We start from the raw sequence: 22,406 nt of genomic DNA, 5'->3' as shown, positions 1-22,406 counted from the left end.
CTCATTCTGTGAGCTGAAGTCACTGTTGCCAGGAATAAAATACTCCATGTAGCAAACAAAGCACATCAGCATTGAGTGTCTCTAGAACAACTTTATTTTTATTTAGTGCAGGGTGACCAGACAGCAAATGTGAAAAATCGGGACGGGGTGGGGGGTAATCGGAGCCTCTATAAGAAAAAGACCCAAAAATTGGGACTGTCCCTATAAAATAGGGACATCTGGTCACCCTAATTTGGTGTATGGTGGAAAAAGGCCCAGTATAAATCCAGTGAGAGTTATTCCGCTGATTTCAGTGAGCTATGGACCAGGTCCCAAACAGAGCTTGACTAAAAAATATGGGATCCTGATCCAGTTTGAACCCCTAAGTTCTTTGGCAATATAAACAAATAGAGAAAGTTGAAAAGGAACAAAGTAATAACAATTATGAGTAGTAGTACCACTTCTGCCATATTTTATATTCATATTAAAGATGAATATCAGATACAAATATTCATAGGTATTTGTATGCAAACACAGGTCTGATTGCTAATGATTGTTAATTATTATTGTCATTAGAGTACCCAGAAATGGGGTACATGCTTCACAGAAACAAATAAAAGTGCTTCCATGCCCTGATGAGCTCTGTGATCTAATGGCCAGGTTTTCAGAGGTGCTCAGCATCCACATCTGCCATTTACTTTGATGAGAGTTTTAGATGGTCAATGCTCTTGAAAATCTGGCCATAAATTCAGACAGGACACAAATAAGAGACGGAAATGAACAAACAGGATGAAGAGAAGAGGAAGGACTTTCCATAAAGTGAATAATAAAGAGAGGTAGGATTTGGAAAAGCACACGTGTGATTTAGAAGCAAAAATGTCATTGGCAGTCAATGAGACTTGTGTTCCAAAATCACTTAGGAGCTTTTAAAATCCTACCAAAGATCGTTTTAATTTCCAGCTGCTCTTTAATTAAATTAATTCAGATCCATTATTTATCTATTTTCAAATTAAACAACTAGCTCTGGTTAGACAGTTATGAACTACAATTTTCTATAAATATAGATATTTTGTAAATTTTACTGGTAACATTTGTTTACATATGAAACATATATATAGGATGTGCTTTATCTATTAAATTCAAATCTCCTTTGCCTTTGTCTTGCCCTATTAGTTGGGTTGGCACCTAGCATTTTACTGACATACTCCCTGAAGACAAAGACCTAAAGTGTTGCCTACACTTATGGAGGTGTGTAAGGTACATGTAGCTACATGCCCTAGTGAAAGGTAGGCTGCGTCCACACTGCAGTGTGTCACTACATGTGGCAGCAGGGAAAGGCTCTGGCAGTGGAATTCCTTCTGGGAAGAGGTAAAAATGATCATTACTTCATGATGTTCTGAACTCCATGCAAAATTAATCTCTGTGACATGGCTTTCCATCACTTGTAGGTACAGATACATATATCCACAAGACGTGGTGGTTCAAGAGACATGGAGAATGCCTTTGAGAAAGCACATCTATGATTGAGGATCACAACAGAACTGTGTTGAATCCCAACCTGGAGAGTTTTTCTGATTATGTTTTTATTTTTTCTGATTATGTTTTTATTTTAGTTTCTTATTATAAGCGCTAAGACTTGAGGAAAATACACATTTCTGTACATATGTATACTGAATTGTACTACAAAGTCACAAAAAAATTCACATGTATTCTATTTTCCTTTGAAACGATCACAGATATTTAGACATTGAAATCAAACCTTTGAATTAAAAATCCTCTGTTCTTAGAGTCTGGTGCATTTTTTCCTGGAAGTCCATGAGTTGAAATCAGGGTCAGATTGTTAAACTTCAGGTGTGGACTAAAGAAGTAAAAACAAAATGCAAAATATAGATCAGCATGAGTCTGCTGAAGTTCAGTTAGGTATACTTGTAATTTGATTTTGCTGAAAGGTACCGTTATAATTAGTGTTTACATCCGACAGGATTTCCCAATCTATTCCTGAGAAGTTTGTTTTAGTTGTAGAGAATCCAGCACAATGGGGCCCTGAATCTGATTGGGGATCTCTGGGCTACATCATAATACAGATAAGAAATAAAATAAAAATAATTATGATCTGTGTCTCTAGAGCTATATGGCATAAATTACCTCAGTCACTACTTAACTTGAAAGTCATCCTAGAGCTAGACTGAACCTTTGCTCAATGACTTGAGTATCAGGAAGCATGCATCTATGCTGCCCCAGAAATGAGCCATGGCAGGAACGGACTCAGGCCTTGCCTTCACTTGCTAATTAGGTTGTGTTAGAAAACGGCCTTGAGGAGTCATAGTGATGAACACAGTGTTAAGCATGACTTAGCACTCCGAGTAGAGGAGGACTGTTGTGTTTGACATAGCATTGGCTAGCTGTAGTAGCTGGCATGAAGTTAAACACAAAAGTCCTTGTCAACTCTGAGTGTTAATACCGTGTCAGTCGCTGCAGCTTCTCTAGTTAGTGTTCCCACCCACATGACCTAATTTTCTGGGGAAAATAAAGCTCTATAGAGTTAAAATTCCTTCTCTGATCCCCGCTGCCCTTAGGAAGTTATACATGTCACTAGGTGCAGATTGTTTTCACTCATGCTAGTTCAGCTTTGCCTGCTGGCACTACAGAGGGGATGGAGCCAAGGCTGTGACCACACCCTGCCCACCTTCTCAGGGGTGCAGTTCCTGTTCTCCCCCTCATATCTGAACCCAAGTTTTGGGGAGGCCATGCTGGTAAGTGAAGATGATCTTACTCCCCCTTTAATCTCCGTACAGCTCCATTAGTGCCAGCCACAATCTGGATCACTAATTCAAATTCTTTGATAAGGTTAAGATTCAGCAGATGTTTTCGTAAGAGGGCCTGGCTGACATTCCTGCATCAGACCCTCAAGCGGAACCCTTCCGAGGCTTCACTTCTGGGAATAACATGAAAAATAAAGTTGTTCATTGCCGACAGACACCAATGGTAGAAGGAAGACCCTTATGTTATCTGTATATGGGAGTTTAAACATGTCTATAGCTGTCTCTCTAGTAAACATACCGCTCACCACACCCATGCAAAGTTAAGAAAATGCAAGTAAAGAGAAGGCAAAGCAGAAATAAAGTCCCTGTTTCAGCAAGGCAACATTAACTTTAAGCACACATTCAACTTCCATTGATTTCAAATGCTTTGCTGAATAGGAATGGATTTAGACATGTGCTTCAGTGGTTTGCAGAATTGGGGCCAAAGCGCATATTCAGATAGACACAATGCATGCTGGAAATGTGCAGTTATTCAGACAGCTGATGAATATCTGTGGACAGCTACAATTACTGCTTTCACATGGCTTGTTGGGTACATGCTAGGAAAAGGACAGAGCCTCAGCAACAGTGTGCAAGTTATGCTTAGAGCAGAGTCCCACGCCTGCTGAGCACTGCCCAAAGCAGGATATAGTGTTTTCATGAGTAACTGGTTCCTCCCAACGTTCCATCACTTGACTTGCAACAAAGGCAGGAAGCAGTCCTGCTGGTGGGATGGTTGAAATAAGGCTATCCCAACTTTGTCAGTGCTCTTTGTGACTCAGCCTTCAAAGGCAAATAGCTGGACAGTGAGGCCACCGTGGCATGAGAGAGCCTCGGGGCCTGCAATACTCTAGCCACCTCCTGTAATGGATTCCTAGCAACAAGGAGAGTACATCCACTTCCTGTAATGGATTTCTTGGAACTAGGAGGGCTCCTTAATGGAACAGCAGATTTTTCAATGCCGTCCCCAGCAGGTTCCACAGAGCAATTCATTTGTGTGGGCCAGAATCTAAGCACCAAGAGATTCTGCCATTTTCTCACTTGCATGTGCTTTTTGATACATATCAAGAGAATCTGTCCCACTGCATTTTGATTAACAATGTGGGCTCCAACAATATATTAAACTAACCTGGATGTGACATTTAAAAACAAATAAATATTATGAATGATTAAGTCGTATAATCTCCAAGGCTTTGTACAACAAATATGGATAGATATAAGTGCTACAAGTAAATTGTATGCTTTTTATCTACTAATGTTAATTTGTTATTCATACATTTAAAAAATATATTCAAACAAAGTGAAAGGTCACACTTAAACCAAGGAATTTCAAGGTTACGGCTGCCACTCTATAAATGCATATTAATAGTTTAATTCTGGATTATGGATCATCTACTATAAATCTCCATGCATACTTTGGGTACAATGTAATAAATAACCTGAATGTAACAGCATGCATATATTTATACAGATTATAGGCCTGATTTTCATTTACACAAAAGCCATTTTACACAACAGTGCAAAAGGTCCTTTAAGTGGGTATAAATATAATTTTCTCCCACTTTAAGGCCCCTTTATCCTCATAGAGTGTTGTAAAGTGGCTTTAGTGTAAATGAAAATCAGACCCAATCCATTCATCTGCATTTGGAGCTGCTACTGTGGATGTGAGTGTGAATGAATACCATTAATCGTCAAGATCCATAATATTCAGATACTTGGCAATTTACATACAGTTATCAGGACAATAACTGGAAACTGATATACAAATTACTGATGTTTCAATCTGTCCCTGTCCCTCTCCCTCCATCACTTGTTATCTTTGATTGTATGCACTTTAGGGGAGGGATCATTTCTTCATGGATGCTGTACAGCACCTAGCACAGTCATAGATTATTAAGATTGGAAGGGATCTCAGGAGATCATCTAGTCCAACCCCCTGCTCAAAGCAGGACCAATCCCCAACTAAATCTCCAAATGGCCCCCTCAAGGACTGAACTCACAACCCTGGATTTAGCAAGCTAATGCTCAAACCACTGAGCTATTCCTCCCCCCAATGGGGACTCCAATCTTGAGTGCTACTGTAATGTACATACTAAATTACATTAAAAGAACCAAGTTAAAATAACATTAAGGATGCAAAGTCAGGCACTCAATAGTTAGAAAATGACAGTTTTAAGGTTGCTTGTGAAACCTTAATTTTCCCTCTCACTCTGATACTGCCTTTAATTACATGATCCCATATTATTTTTCTACAGGAATCCTACCTCATTCAGTAAATGTGTAGTTATTTAATGTTTCTTTTTATCCTCACTGTGTGGCCCCAGGCCTTATTATCCATTCCAACATTGCACTGAATGAAATATTATTAATTTCCTCCTCAATACTTCTAGGATGTTCTAACCATAACATCCAAGTGCTTCACAAACATTACGTAAATTTATCTTTACAGCACCTTTGTGAGATTGGGTGGTGTTTTTATCCCCATTTTACTGTCTGGGAACTGAAGCACAGGGAGAGATTAAGGCCCAAATTGTCAAAAACGTTCACCAATTCTGATGGCCAAACTGGAGACACTTCGGACCTAAATTTTCAAAATACTTTTATAGCATTTTTATAACACTTAATATGTCAAAAGAGCAGCTCCAATTGAGTTTGGCTGCAGGTGTCAGTGCTCAGCACTTCTGCAAATATGCCCTCAGGTATCTCATATTGGGCAACTATGAATATTTTGGTTTAAGTGAATTGCCTAGCATCACACAGGAACTCTGTGGCAGGGGTTGACCGAGAATCCAATTCTCCAGGGTAGCATAGTTAGGGCCCTACCAAATTCACGGCCATGAAAAACGCATCACAGACCGTTAAATCTGGTTTCTCCCCTGTGAAATTTGGTCTTTTGTGTGCTTTTATCCTTCACTATACAGATTTCATGGGGGAAACCATGTGTTTCTCAAATTGGGAGTCCTGACCCAAAAGAGAGTTGCAGGGGGATCGCAAGGTTATTTTAGGGAAGGGTTGTGGTATTGCCACACTTACTTCTGCACTGCCTTCAGAGCTGGGCGGCCGGAGAGCGGCAGCTGTTAGCTGGGAGCCCAGCTCTGAAGGCAGTGGTCTGACAGCAGCAACGCAGAAGTAAGGGTGGTAATACTATACCATGCTACCCTTACTTCTGAACTGCTGCCTTCAGAGCAGGGCGGCCAGAGAGCGGCAGCTGCTGACTGAGGGCCCAGCTCTGCAAGCAGCAGCACAGAAGTAAGGGTGACAATATTATACCATGCCATGCTTACTTCTGTGCTGCTGCTGGCGAAGGGGCTGCCTTCAGAGCGGGGATCCCAGCCAGCCACTGTCATTTTCCAGCTGCCCATCTCTGAAGACAACACTGCCGCCAGCAGCAGCTCAGAAGTAAGGGTAGCAGTACCGCAAACTCCCCCACGATAACCTTGCAACCCCCCCACAACTCCTTTTTGGGTCAGGACCCTACTTACAACACTGTGAAATTTCATATTTAAATAGCTGAAATCATGGAACTTATGATTTTTTAAATCCTATGACCATGAAATTGACCAAAATGGACCATGAATTTGGAAGGGCCCTACCAATAGTCCAGTCACACTTAGGGTATGTCTACACTACCCATCAGATCGGCAGGTAGTGATCAATCTATCAAGGATTGATTTATTGCATCTAGTGTAGACACGATAAAATCAATCGCCAATCGCTCTGCTGACGACTCCAGAACTCCACCGCGGCGAGAGGCAGAAGCAGAGTCGACGGGGGAGCAGCAGCGGTCGACTTGCCACCGTCCTCACAGTATTTGAGTAGCTGAAGTTGCGTATCTTAGGTCGACACTCCCCTCCGCCCTGCACAGTGTAGATCTAGTCTTAGAAGATGTGAGGGGCTGGAGCATGCTCAATAGAGACAGAATCTTCAGAGATTCTAGCCTCCAGATTCTAACAAACGTGCAGACTGAGATTTTACAGAGGCTGATAATCTGGTCAAATTTGGGCATTTTTTCTCAGGAACAATGAAAGGCACATCCCTGACACTAGGATGGCCTCCCTGCCAAATTTGAAGACCCTTCTCCCAGGCATGAAGACACTAGAGCATCTAAAATAATTTCTTACAACTACTTCATTAACATCAGCAAAACGAAGTATTTTTCTATAACCTTGTACTAAGAAAAGGCTGAACTCTTTTTGTAGAAACTTTCTAGAATAACTCAGGCTGAGGCAGAGAAAATGAACAAAAAATCTCAACACAAATGGTTAAAGTTTTGCAAAAAGTTATAAGTAAGGCTATGATTTAGTAATGGGTATTTTTAATAAAAGTCATGGAGAGGTCACAGGAAATAAATAAAAAAATCACAGCCTGTGACCTGACCATGATTTGTACTATAAATACCCCAGACTAAATTTTAGCAGGGGGGCTGTAGTTCTGGTGGGGGGAGACCTTATGGGAGCTGCTGCTCTGGGGGATTGCCCCGGGAGGGGGACACTGCTGGGGGGGGTGCAGGACCAGTGGCACCAGCTGCCAGGGGCCACCCTAGCAGCAGCTACAATGCCCGCCTCCCCGCTGCTGCGTTGGCTGTCCATGGGGACCACTGCCGGGGGCCACCAAGTTGTGGCTGCTTCTACTGCCCCCGGATCTGCTGCTCAGGCAGTGCCCAGGGCCAGCCGCACCAGCAGCTGCTCAGGCAGCTCCCACCCAGGGACCGCCAGAGTAGCAGCCAGTGGTTGCCACCCGAACAGCTCCAGCAGCAGCTGATGCGGTCAGCTGTGGGGCTCCTCGAGCAGCTGACTGTGGAGCTACTCCAGTAGCGGCTGGTGTGGCTGTCCCCAGGGCCACCAGAGTAGCTGGCCCTGGGCGGCCCCGGGGTCAGCCACACTGGTCACTGCAGATGTCACGGAGAGTCACAGAATCTATGACTTCCACAATCTCTGTGACAGACGCGGAGCCCTAATTATAAGCAACAGAAAACCAGGTCTTATGATGGGAAGTGTTGGGCAGTCTTAATGATAGGTGTCGCTTCCTGTGCATATAATAAAACATAATTGCACACTGAAAGCCCTTACAATAAGTAGTTGACATGTTGTCCCACGTTTAAACCTTCATATTCTTTGACATTTTAATTATTTTTAAATACAAAAATGGGAATTGGAGACCAGTCAGCTTTACCCCATTATCACATAATTTAGTTGAAAGAATAATTAAAAGTAGAATTCTAAAACACCTAGAACAACAAGATACAACAAGGGGTAAAGCAGCCTGCATTCTGTAAAGGAAAACTGTGCCTCTTGAATGTATTAGAAATTTTTGAGCATGTCAGCAAAAAACTGATAAGGGAGAACCACTTGAAATTATTTTGGTTGGGATTTTCAAAAGTGCTCAAGCATTGGCTTAACTCTGTTCTCATTTATGTCAATGCACTCCACTGACTTTAATGGGAGCCAAGTTAAGTCAATGAGGAGTACTTTTGAAAATATCATCCTTAGTTTATCCAAACAAATTTTTACAAAATCCTTCACAAAATTACATCAAGGGAAGTAAGCATTCATAGAGGCAAGCTACTGCCATAGATGAGAAACTGGCTAAGAGACAGAAAACACAGTAGGAATTAATGGCCAGTTTTCAACCTGGCAAAGGGATAGCAGTGGAGTGCCACAAGATTCAGTACTAGGACTGGTGTAGTTTAACATATTCTTAATGATCTCAAAAAGGAGGTGAAGAATGAGATGTCAAAATTAGCAGAAGACACAAAACCATTTAGGTTGGGCAATGTTAGAGGAGATGGTGAGGAACGTCACGGGTGTAACTGTGATGCTGGCAGGCCAGATGCCAGCTCTTGTCCAGGCTACAGGTATTAGCTAAGAACTGACAAATTCATAGCTGGAGTCCAGACCAGGAGGTTGGACTAGACTGACCACTAGAGAGATCCAACATGGCAACTCCTATGTTCCAAAAGGAGTTTATTTATCACACTAATCATAAGAACAATGTCTTTTTAAATAGAAGGCTACTTTTAAGTTATAGGATCACATAGAAAGCGTTTTTGTATTATTTGCCCTTCTTTAACACTGATTAGTAAAATAAATCTTTTTTTAAAATATCTAAAATAAGACATTGTATGTTAAGAGTCCAAAGTATCTCTTCTAGCCAAGTTATGAACACCCAATAATGGAAATCATGTCAATTTCATAAATTTAGTGGCCAAAATGTTCAAGTCTGTGGGTGACATTTCCAAAAGTGCCAAAGGACCAGATTTTTAAAGGTATTTAGGCACCTAAAGATACAGATAGATGTTTGTGACAATCCTGTTAGGCCCTTATTTGCAGCTATAAGGGCCTAAATAGCTTTAAAAAACTGGCTGTCAGTAACTTACATGCATAAAAAATGCCTAAGTGACAAAGGTGCTTTGGAAAATTTTACCCTGTACACCAAAAGTTAGGCTCTTAAATCCTTATATAGGCACGTAAATATAATTAGCCAGACAAGTCAATGGGGGCTACAGGTGTTCAACATCTATGAAAATCAGATGCTGGAATACAGATTTATGCATAAGCAGCCAGGTTTGAAAATACTGGCCAATGACACTGCTGAGTATCATTATACTTTCCATCAATACATTTGGGGTTCTTTTTATATAGTTTTATTTATATGCCAATGAAAGAATGGTTCATACATTCTGGCGTTAGTTCCCCACTGCCAGTCTAAAAGCAAGCTCCTGATAACTGAAAAACAACAACAGACACTGAAAAACAGGTACTGCGTATTAGGAAACAAAGTGGTTTACATGCTTTAATGTATATAAACAATGCCTAACATCAAGTGCTGTAAAAGGAGAGGTCACCATTTTGTGAAAAAGTCTTCAAAGTTAAGAGCTCAAACCAATGAAACATTACACAAGTGCACCTGCAATTTAGAAGCAAATAATTCCTGCAGGGATTCATGTTGCTGTGGATACAAAAGGGAAGAACAGCTAAAGATACTTGTAAAGCAGGGAGGGATTAGAGTATCTAGGGAAATAAGTAAAAGGGATTGAGTTTCACTGCACGATTCTAGAGGACATCTACAAAAGAAGGCCTAAACATCCTTGTTCTTGTAATAAAAAAGGGTCCCCTTGCCAATTTATTGTGATCATAATAAAAGAAGTAAGCAAAAAAATAAATTAGTATTTTACTTACAGGCATCTTGGCAAGAGCCATTTGCAAATCTACCAGATTATTCTTTAGTAGCTTTTGCTGTTTTTAGCAAAAACTGTCTAAGCAAGCCATTCAATTAACGGCTTTCATTAAACCTCTCATTTGAGCAAATAAATAGCCAAATAGCCTTTTAACATAAAGTAAAGAGCAGTAGCCCACATGGATCTAAATGTTTCCATTTCATTTACTTGAACCTAATTACACACCTGTGCAGCTTTTCCAGTAGTTTAAAATTGTACTAGGAAGAAATACATTCTCAGAATAACAAAAAAAGGTTATCCGATGTGCTGGTCTCCTGTAAGTATAGTATTTGAATAACAACCTTAATATTTGGTGTTATATGACTTATTAAGTCAAAGGCACAGACAACTTGAATTCCATTGTACTCTAACCTGGTCTCATAAAAGTGGTTCTAAATATGAAAGCTTGAGACAGTTCTAAAAAAATTGTAGCAAATTGCCAGTTTTGAGCAGTATTTAAAACTAGAGAAGCAAATGCTACAGTATAACAAGGGTAGCTAATGATAACAACAGAATCACAGAACTGGAAGAGATCTCGAGAGGTCATCTAGTCAAGTTCCCTGGACTCAAGGCAGGACTAACTATTATCTAGACCCATCTCTGACAGATGCTGTCCAATCTGTTCTTAAAAATCCCCAATGATGGAGATTCCACAACCTCCCTAGGTTGGGGAAATGGGAAAAATCAAATCTGTACATACATTATATGACAGATAAATGAAATCACTTTAATTTTCAATTAAAATCTGGCACAGAGGCCTTAACTCAGTGCACCTTTCTCGATATGCTAACTATGTTATGATACTATAAATGATCTTAATCATTTTCTTGGCCACTTGCAGCCTTGTGACTTGTTGCTTTGCCAGCCAGAGCTGAAGTCAGTTACACGCCTTTCTTTTTCTCCCATTGTTCAGGTACCAGCATTCTTTTCTGGCATATAAGAATCAACATAAGATCATGTTCTCATTATCAGAACATTGGTATACAGGGGATCAGGAAGGATGGGCAGGGAAAAAGTAAGTAAGTATTGCATTATACCTCAAGAATATACACACTTGTTCTGAGGTCCAAAAGGAGGTGAGAGGCAGACCAGTTGAAAGTCTCCGGGTAAAGATAAAAGGGGAAAAATTGGGTTGATGTCATGGTATGGGTTTACTACAGATCACTAAATCAGGAAGAGAAAGTGGATGAGGCATTTCTAGATCAAACAACAGAAATATACAAAACACAAGAGTGATAGTAATGGGGGACTTTCATTACTCAGACATCTGTTGGAACAGTAATACGGCAAAATGCAAAATTTCCAATTAGTTCTTTGAATGTATAGAGGAGAACATTTTTTTCCTCCAAAAAATGAAGGAAGGAACCAGGGGGACAGCCATTTTAGACTTGATTATGACAAACAGGGAGGAATTGGTTGCAAATCTGAGGGTGGAAAGCAATTTGGGTGAAAATGATCATGAAATGATATATTTCATGATTCTAAGGAAAGGTAGGAATAAGAGCAGCAGAATAAGACTATGGACTTGAAAAAGCAGACTTTAACAAATTCAGAGAAAAGATAGATAAGGTCTCATGGGAAGAAAATCTAAGAGAGAAAGGAGTTCAGGAGAGCTGGTGGTTTCTCAAGGGGACAATATTAAAGGCACAATGTAAAACTATCCAGATGCAAAGGAAAGCTATTAAGAGGCCAATATGACTTCATCAGAAGCTCTTTAATGGCCTGAAAAATCAAAAAGGAATCCTATAAAAAGTGGAAACATGGACAAATTATTAGGAAGGAGAACAAAAAGAATAAGTATGTAGGGACAAAATCAGAAAGCCTAAGTCACAAAATGAGTTACACCTAGCAAGGGACATGAAAGGCAAAAAGAAGTTGTTCTTTAAATACATTAGGAACAAGAAAAGGATGAAAAAAAGTGTAGGTCCACTGCTTATAGGGGAAGGAGAGTTAATAAGTGATCATATCAAGAAGGCTGAGGTGTTCAATGCCAGTTTTACTTCAGTCTTCACTAAAAATGTTAATGATGACCAGACAAACAACACAAATAATTAACAACACGGAGAAAGAAATGAAAGTCAAATAAGGAAAGCACAAGTTAAAGACTATTTAGATAAGTTAGATGTATTCAAGTCAGCAGGACCTGATGAAATTCATCCTAGGACACGTACGGGACTATTTGAACTAATCTCTGAACTGTTAGCAATTATCTTTGAGAATTCATGAAGACAGCTGAGGCCTCAGAGGAGTGAAGAAGGGAAAACATATTACCTATCTTTAAAAAAGGGAACAAAGAGGACCAGAGAAATTATAGATTAGTCAGCCTAACTTCAGTAAATGGATAGTTACTGGAACAAACTAAACAATCAATTGGTAGATGATTGCAGGGTTATAAGGAATAGCCAACACAGATTCGTCAACCACAAATCATGCCAAACAACTTAATTTCCTTCTTTGACAGGGTTACTGACCTAGTGGATAGGGAGGGAATCAATAGATGTGACATATCTCGATTTTTGTAAGGCTTTTGACACACTCCCATGTGATACTGTCACAAGCTAATTACAGAAATGTGGGCTAGCTGAAATTACAATAAAGTGAGTACAAAACTGATTGAAAGACCCATACTCAGAGTAGTTATCAACAGTTCATAGTCAAGCTGGGAGAGCATCTATAGTGGGATCCTGCAGGGGTCAGTCCTGGGTACCTGCTACTATTCCATATTTTCATTAATGACCTGGATAATTAAGTGCAGAGTACGCTTATAAAATTTGTGGATGACAACAAGATGTGAGGGATTGCAAGCACTTTGAAGGACAGGATTAGAACTCAAAACAACCTTGACACATTTGAGAATTGATTTGAAATCAACAAGATGAAATTCAGTAAAGATAAGGACAAAGTACTTAGGAACGAAACATCAAATGCACAAGTATAAAATGGGGAATAACTGTCTAGGTGATACGACAGCTGAAAAGGATCTGGAAGTTCTAGAGGATCTAGTTCTAGTTGAATATGAGTCACCAATGTGATGCAGTTGCGAAAAAGGCTAACATCATTCTGGTTTATGTTTAAGACATGAGAGGTAACTGTCCCACTCAAATCTGCACAGGCAGGTGAAGCCTCAGCTGGAGTACTTTATCCAATTCTGGGTACCACACTTAGGAAAGATGTGGATAAATTGGAAAGAGTATAGAGGAGAGAAACAAAAGTAATAAAAGAAGTTTAGAAAATCTGACCTATGAGGAAAGGTTAAAAAACTGGGCATATTTAGTCTTGGGGTATCTAATAATGATCTTCAAATATGTTAAGTGCGGTTATAAAGAGGACAGTGATCAACTGTTCTCCATGTCCACTGAAGGCAGGACAAGTAATGCATTTATTCTGCAGCAAGGAAGATTTAAGTTAGATATTAGGAAAAAAATTCTGGCTATAAGAGTAGTTAAGTTCTGGCATAGGTTTCCAAGGGAGGCTATGGAATCCCTACTATTGGAGGTTCTTAAGAACAGGTTAGACAAACACCTATCAGGGAAGGTCTAAGCTTGCTTGGTCCTGCCTCAGCACAATGGGATGGACCTGATGACCTCTTGAGGTCCCTTCCAACCCTACATTTCTATGATTTTATAAGTATGAGTCGTCATGGGAAAACAATGTGCAATATCCTCTCTCTGTGGAAAGGATGTCATACCAAACATCATGAAGGCCCCACACCAGAGGTCATACTTTCTTGCACTTTCCAATTCTCCATTGGACCAACACTGGAGAAAAAAAATCTCAAGACATTTGAAATGGCTTTGGTGAAGAGAAGCATTGTAGTGGAGTTTTTACCAGGACCCTTTCAAGACAGGACTCCAGGAAGTGACCTTAAATACATTTTTTTGTCCTAATGGACTTTTTAATTAATAAGATTCCCGGGTATCGATGCTCTGTTGGATCAAGCATACAGAACGGTTCTCAAATATTTTGTCTGAATAATTCAAAACCAGAATTTGCTGCATTCTCTATAAAACTTCTCAGCAATCATGAGTGGCTTTTCCTCCACAGTCCCCTCTCCATCTGAGTTGCAGCACCAGAGCTAAAAATGACTCTAGTTGTCAGTTGCTCCACAGGGCTTCTCGGTAGCGGACACTTTAGATAAAATCCCGGACCCACTGATATCAATGAGAGTTTCAATGGAGCCAGGTTTTCACCCCTTATCTTTCCCAGGCTCCCCAAACCCATCAGCACAATGTAGGCTATATCAGCAAAGGAACATACCTTCCCAGCTCTGGTGGCTAGAGGCGGTCAAAACTTTTTCTGTTCTATGGGAAAATCCAACATTTCAAAATTTGTTTTTGTTCCAAACAAACAAATTTTCAAATTTTCCCACAAAACAATATTTTTCAAAAATTCATGTTGAGCTGGTTCAATGTTTCATTTGGATAAAAATCAAAACTTTTGTTCCAATTCTGATTGTTTTTTAGAACAAGGTCTTTCAAAACAAAAAATAAAAACATTTTGTTCCAATAACATCAAAACGGATCGAACATCATCAAAACACTTCATTTCATTTTTTTCAAAATAAAATTTAGTCAAAAAAGTTGCATTTACTGACAGAAAAACTTCCAGTTGGAAAATTTCCCGCCAGCTCTACTAATGACATTCTTCCGCAATCCTCTGGAAGATGCTGTACCCCACAGATAGAATAAGCAAAGCACCATGTAGCACCAGCCCATTAAGCAGTCACTGTCTCCTTTATCTTACTGTCAGTTCTTCCAAAAAGCCAAGGAATTTTCACTTTGACTTATGACTGACTCTCCTCAAGGAAGCTACAAGGGCTCCTCCCTCTCCCTGTCTTGCAGCTTTACCTCCCTGAATGCCAGGGGAGCAATAGAATGACCCCTCACTCCAGACTTCATACGTGCCCCACAGATTTTCTCTCTGCTAAGATTATTCCTATAATCTGTGCTCCCCATCTCTCCTCCTGATACCCCTTTAACTCCTGCTACATCTCCAATAAATTCATTTTGATCCACAAATTATTTCCTGCTTCTTTCCTCCCTCTCTAAAACCTGCCTCTTTCCTCTGACTCTGCTTGGGATGCTTCTCTCCTCTTTGGTGATCACTCCTCTTAATCATACTGACTCAAAGGTGGTCCTCTTCTCCTGTAACATTCTGCTCCTTTCTCCTCCTCTAACTTCATTCCATTCAGTTCCCCTTCCTCCCTTCCTCTGAGTAGCAGCTCCCTTCCTCAGACTCCCTGAGCTCTCCTAACTTTAATGGTTGACTTTTTTCTTATCTGCTCCACCCCTGCCCTTATCCCACACAATTTAAATTCCCATAATACTCACAAGTCTGACTTTTTCTTTTCACTTCATTTTGTCCATTTGATGGTTAGCTTTGGGCCAACTCACCATCTCAGCCCTTCTCCTTACCTAGACTTTGCCAGACACTTAATCTTTCCAGTTTCTATCTTCAAACTCCCTCCCTGATCTCCATTTCATCTCCTTGAATAACTCACCCTCCCCTCTCATTGCTTTCATGGTCTCCAGTAGATTTATCTAACTTCTCTGCAACTTTCAGCTCCTTCTTTCCATTCCTCATCTGTGTCAACTCCATGGTCTCTAATTTCAACTCTGCTTTCTTCTCTATAATGAATTTCTTTACACACACACTGCTCCAACCTGCATCTTTGACTGTTTCCTCATAATTCAATTAGTTCTCTTTTTATTCTGTTTTGTCTTCTTCATTTCCAAACAACATGACGTCTAAACCCTGATCAATCCATGTGTCTTCAACACCCAACCCTTCTGCCCCTTGGCTCTCTTGAAACCCTCTTCTCAACACCATCATTTTGCTTAGCACCTTGTCAATATTTTTAAAGAATATCTGTATTGTTTCTCCATGCATACCAATAAAACCCCCAGAGTGTAAGTATAAAGAAAAAAGCATACCGACAACAGTAGAGGCAAACTAAGGGACCACACATTACTACAACCAACTTACACACGAATCTTGACTAACAGCACTTTCTCTTCCCTCTCTCTTCCTTTACCTAAGCTCCACTTTAGGCTCAAGTATGAGCTGGGTTACTTGCCCGTGCCGGGAGTAAGGTGGCATAAGATTCCTCCTTACACCAGCTACCTGAATTGCTGGTCTGTGTGTGGGATGGGGAAAGTATAGCTGATGCAGGGTCCTGTATAGGTAAATGGGCAGGGGGAGAAGATGTTTGAAGCCTTGTCTCTGCTCCTAAACACACTGGAAGAAGTAAGCTACATCCATTATAGGGCTGATCCAGTTTACCCCCCTCCTGGAGCAAGGAATAAGTAGGGACCAAATTATAATTCTGAGGTATCATTTGGTCCCTGATCTCCTCCTGACAAGCATAGGTAAAGCCCACCCCTCACTTAGGGTTTGTGGAATTTCCAAGATCTTCTTGTCCATAACACCACACAGGAGAGAATCACTTGTAAGTCTGTCTGACAGAGCAGGGTATCTTACAAAAGCTCTTGTCTCAGCTCATGCAGGGAAGATGTGCAGCTAAATTATTCAGATACACACACACGTTATGAACCTCCTTAGCTGCACAGTTTACAAGATAAATACTCCCATGCAGAATTTACTGAACAAGTACAAAATGCAATTTTCAAAGGTTTAGAATTTGATCAAAACCTATCTTCACCAGAACACACAAAATGACTTCTCCTTACTGAGGGCTATTTTGATGTCAAAACTTCCTTTCCCAAGATGTTTCCATGCTAGAGTGGGTCAAAAATGTTGCAAGATTTATTTATTTATTTATTTATTAACTAACAGAATTGGTTTTGCTCAGACTCTGCAATCAATTCACCATCTGGCAGGTCGCTATGCTATCTATCCTCAAATCCTAATCAGAACTTGTGAGCTACTGGGCCCAGCCATTCTACCCTTGCTCAATGTATATGACCACCTTGGGAACAGTATACTTGATTTTGTTAGATATAATCACCTAGAACATAGCCGTTAAAATCACTGGTGAGGTACACTCTTACAATGCTTACTAATACTGGCTTCTGCAAATAAGGCCCTGAGAAGCTGCAGATTAGGAAAGGACACCAGGAGTGTGTTTGAATTTCTTGTCTGCTACTATTCTGTTGCTGTATGAATGTGGCAAAAGACTGGATCGCAATGTTTCACTGAGTAACATCCAGTGCAAATTCTAGCTCTTTAACATGGCATTTTTAATACTATGGCCTATTTCCTTACGCTACAAATCAGTTTTTGCACCCTCAGTGCTTAATTTGAATCCTTTTTAGTGTTGTTACAAGACAGGATCTAATATTTTGAAATGCTCCCTATCGCTTGGCACAAATACTGAATGTATTGCTCGAATGAGAGGAAAAGTATGGGCCTGATCCAAAGCATGAAGTCAGTAGAAAGACTCCCATTGGCTTGTTCTCCCTGTTGACTCAGGGCCAGATGTTCCCCAGACATCTTCCATACAGAAAGAGAACATTTCTCACAAAGTTGTGTGATTTTTTACAGCCACCAAGGTGCTATCTTGTCCTGTTGTAAAGCGGGAAGTTGTGTAAGAGAAGGGGCCACGGCTAGCTGAAGATCGAGAGAAAAATGAGGCCCCAAAACCCCTGATCTCAGAACATCCACATTCTAGCATAATTTTAGTTTATTATCCATTGATTGTGTGATGTAGCTTGTGCATAGGTCTGTATAGAATTTCTATATGCTTGGGTAATCATAACTTTAACAAAACTAGTAAAACGGACTAGACTTTGTACCAGTGAATGTATGTGTGGTCACTATCCTTGGTCTTTATATGTTCCTAGAGACTCCAACTCGGAAGCAAGTAGCAGAAGTGACTTCCGCTTGGTTAAGCTTGACACTATAGCCCCCAGAGCCGAAACCATGATGGTGTAATACCACATTACAAAATCCACTTTAAATAAAATAAATGGCTATATCATGTAGCAGCTGCCCTTTTGGGTATTCCAAAATCCCAAGCACATTTGCTTGGCTGGCATTGGTTCCCCCGGAGGCAGAGGTGCTCTGCGATGGAGAGTAACATTAAGTCATGGCACACCCACCTCTTTACACGGAGAACACACTGACTACAAAGGCTGTTCTCCTACTCCTCCCCCTCCAGCAGGCCATGCCTTCTGTTTCACATACTACCGAAATCACACATCTGGGTTGGTGTATAGATGCTGTTCACAGTTATGTTGCTGTGGGAACATACCACGCAGTTACATTACCACTCCTTGTGCACCTCCCAAATCCCATTTCAACATAAATTGCACCCATAGGTATTCCTCTTTGCACTGCAGAAACATAAGGTGCAGGGGGAATTATGCCCAAAAAGTGATCTCTAAAAGGCATTGCAAAAAGGCATCCAAAAATAAAATAATAAATAAGCAAATACCTTCAAACAAATGTCTTAATTTGTCATACAAAATCTACACATTAATGTTAAAAAATGTATAGGCAAGAATCAAATCCTATGTTACACCAGAGGGCAGAGTCACTAGCACAACCAGCCAGCTCTCTCACATTTCAACTGGCAAATTCCACTATACTTAAAAAAACAACCAACCAACCAACCCACCCACCCCAATGGGCAGCTGATAGCCTGTTTTGAACATCCCAATAGTCACATCTCAATTACGGATAGAAAAATCTCTTTTCCAAAGCATGCTTCTTTAATAGGGTGACCAGACAGCAAATATGAAAAAATGGGACGGGCGTGGGAGGTAATAGGCACATACATAAGAAAAAGTCCCCAAAAACGGGACTGTCCCTATGAAAATGGGACATCTGGTCACCCTATTCTTTAAACAATGAAAAATAATCATGAACAGAACTGAAAAGCAGTGATTTCCAGTACCATTTAAACAAAGACATGGAAAATATAAATGGATTGCAATACAGTTTGAATGGTCTGTTTTTATTCTCAACTGCATTGTCCAGATTACGACAAACGCCAAGGCACTCAGATACAAAGCTCCATAATGAGCTGTTCGTGCTATTATCATGCTTTGTCACCCAGCTTTTTTTTTTCCAGAATTAAAATATCAACATTTCTTCTCATTGATTACTTTGGACATTGCAACAGGTCCTTTGTGAGGTTTAATATTCTTTGCTCTAAATATAGTTTTAAAAAATAAAATAAAAAACAGCACCTACAAATATATACAAATACAAAGCATGCCACAATGCTTGGTCCCAGCCTGGTGTTTGCACAGTATGTTTAAAATGGCAAATGCTTAAAATAGAATTATTCCTGTTTTTGACTTGAAAATAGACTTAAAACAAGCCATTTCATTATAAAATATTAACATGGCTGCAATAATTCTGAATTGTTTTTGGCAGAATAAAGTCAAATGATTGTTAGGAAAGGTGATCTTGACTCATAGCCTTCCCCATAGGTTATGCTAGTATCAGTCACTGACAGTATCCATTGTGACACTGATTTAACAACAAGGCAAGATATGACCTATCCTATTTATCTCTGTCACAACTTGATCTCTATTCACTAGAAATGATGGAAGGCAACAATGTCTGACTGATGCAGGCCCAGTGACACTGAACACATGGTAGACTACAACATTGTTTTGCATTTGCCTTGGTATGAAAAAAAAAGCAGTCAAAAGGAAGCATACATATATCAACTCATGTGGCAAAGACAGATAGAATAAAACAATAAAGATCACTAAACCCTTCATTACATGTTAGCTCTGTGATCAGCAAGTAAGCACTAACTATTTAATTAGTCAACTAATTAGTGACAGGCAACATGCAAAGCTTCAGATGTTCTCAGACAAATGTAAAGATAAAAAGCCTAATTAAACAGCCAGCATTATGCTCGCTATTGCCAAACAGGACAGATGTGCAGGATACTGTGTAATAGTGTGCTGCCAGATAACGGGAGTTGTAGTTGGTTTGTTGCAAATAGTGCTTTAAAAACACAAAAACCCTAGTATTTCTAAGCTATTCTTAGATACCTTCAGAGGGAAGCTGATTTCTTGACAGGAAATCGGGGATTTGGCAAATTAGTGATTTTAATTTTAAGACCAGATTCAATGTCTCACTGAAATAAACTTTAAGACTATGATCCTTTAAGCGCCAAAATATGTTCTATTCTGTGTCATCATATTACATTTTGTGATCTCAGCAACCTCTTATTTGTTATGCGTATAGAATATTTACATATATAGAGTTCAGAAAATAAGTCATTGTTTACACCAGAGGTTGGATTAACAAGGTTTTAAAATCATGGATTAAAAGGGACTTTTTCCATAATGAGGACACAATAACACTTCCCCCACCTATATGCAAAGAGATGGATAAAAAGCTAATTGGTTCATTGTAGTGGAACCAATGACAAGATACTGCCGTGAGGAAACTTTCTGGGATCTTGTAGCCAAACTCTAATCAACTGTTGTCAGAGTGTCTCGTTAGCATGCTGTTCAGTGAATCATATGCTGGGATAAACTAAAAATGACATAACATGAATTATCTTCTTCCCTGGCCTAACTTTGCTGTTGTAACTGCCATTCTTAAACACTGTTGACACTAAAAGTTTGTGGAAAACTAGAGTAAATGAAAAACAACAAATCAGGTACTCTGAGGGATGGGGAGCTAGGATATTTTTTCAGAGTATGTCAATATTTAAGAAAATGCATGAAATATAATGCTATAAACTATGTTCAAGTGGAAATGCTATTGAGGCAACAGTCATTAAAACGAGATGTCTTTCATTCTATATCCAGTTTCCAGTTGCTCATAATTTTCTCAAATCAAATATTTAACTCAGGTTGGTATTTCTCATGCTTCAAGGTCTTTTTTTGAAACTGTGAACTATGTACTTTTAAAACCAGAATTCACACTTGAAAAATACTTTCAGGTGCTGTTTTTGCAGCTGAATAATTCAAATATGACTGTTTTATAACTTTAAATTTAGCATGTATATGCCAGTATATCTCAGTAAGGAAGGCATAATTTACCAAGTTTGAAATGAGGAAGTTAAGACCAATTAAAAATTTTATAATGCACATGACCAGTACATTAAGTTCACTGAGTGATTATTTTAATAATTATAGTAGATATTTCAATATCCAGTGACATAAGTGGAAGCAGATATATTTATTCAATATAACTATATCTCCATAACAGGAAACATTTCAAGGATCACACACTAAAATAAATTCAGGTAGAACCAGATCTTGCATTCCACATATCCCAAACTTCCAAAAAAATGAACAGTTGCCAACTGTACAGGTTTAGTCACAAGTTTCATGGTATCTGGTATTTTTCTTAAAACCTCAGCTCCTGGAATTGTGTAATCAGAATCTCAGCTTTCAATTAGAAAAAAACATATCTCTAGAAGTCATGGTTGTAGACAAAAGCTTAAAAACATAAGCCCTAAAAGCTCAAAAACCAGAGGCAAATAAAAATAACCCAATACTTATTAGTTCAAAAATCAAATTACTTTTAAGCCAATTGCATGGTTTTGGGGGGTCCTGACCCAATTTTTTTTAAAACTTGGTGTTCACAACACTGAGAATGTAAGATTGTATATTTTTACTTGATGTCTGATCAAACTCTTTTTCTTGTTATTGCTTCTTGTCCTCAGACTAAGTAATTCAACGCAAAAAAAAACCCAAAAACCAAAAAAAATATCCATCTTTTAAAAATCTGTCTCTGGTACTTCTTTAGTTTGATTCAATCCAAAATTGTCTTTTCCTCTGACATTCTACAACAAGTGGTAGGCAAGAGCACCAATGAGATAGTTTGGAGCGAGAAGAACAATAGGGACTGAGGTTGCTGGGTTAAACTGCTTCTCCACAAAAAGAGCATTGTTAGACTGCTGCCTCTGCTTTAGGGCTGGTGTACATGCAAACATTGTGCTGATTTAACAGAAGGTGTGAGGTTGCACTACCTTGTCTTAATCCTAGATAGTGCCCTAACTCCTGTCTTTGTGTAAGGAGAAGCAAATAATCGCACTGGCCAGGGATGAGCCCTGGGTATGAATTGCAGGAGTCACAATTCCTTCACTGCTTGCCTTTGCTCCTGCAGGGAAGTTAATTACTGTAGCAATTTATGGTGCTACTCACTCCCCTTGTACCCCCCCACTAGTTCAGCTCTGCTGGCTGATGAATTTATGGGGCAGAACCAAGCTCTGCTTGCTTCTCTTTTGCCCCTTCCCACACACTTGATTAGTGATGGGGTGTAGTGGCTGTCTAAAGCCTGCTTTCAGGCCTGCATGTGGACTCACAATCAGGGACGGCCATGCAGCTGATGAAGGTGGGGCTTATACACCCTCACTCTCCTGTGTAACTGCCGAGGAGTGACTGACAGTTGTTTCCTTTTTGGTCAATTCTCGGAGAAAAATTCTCACTCATGTGTAGACTAAACTAAAATTACTGTTGAGCTAAAAC

General features: G+C 39.7%; 1 protein-coding gene across 1 annotated transcript in view; it reads right to left on the bottom strand.

Moving 5' to 3' along the window:
- The window catches only part of CFAP61 (cilia and flagella associated protein 61), a 200,388-nt gene that overhangs the window by 78,980 nt on the left and 99,002 nt on the right, over nucleotides 1-22,406 (bottom strand). Inside the window, 1 exon segment of the mRNA XM_075064507.1 lies at nucleotides 1,739-1,837. Within this exon segment, the coding sequence (XP_074920608.1) occupies nucleotides 1,739-1,837 (99 nt within the window).

The sequence above is a fragment of the Chelonoidis abingdonii genome, chromosome 3 (assembly GCF_003597395.2).
Source record: "Chelonoidis abingdonii isolate Lonesome George chromosome 3, CheloAbing_2.0, whole genome shotgun sequence".
In the NCBI taxonomy this organism is placed as follows: Eukaryota; Metazoa; Chordata; order Testudines; family Testudinidae; genus Chelonoidis; species Chelonoidis abingdonii.
The sequence above is the reverse complement of the archived record's forward strand: the minus strand, read 5'-3'. Positions and strand labels throughout refer to the sequence as shown.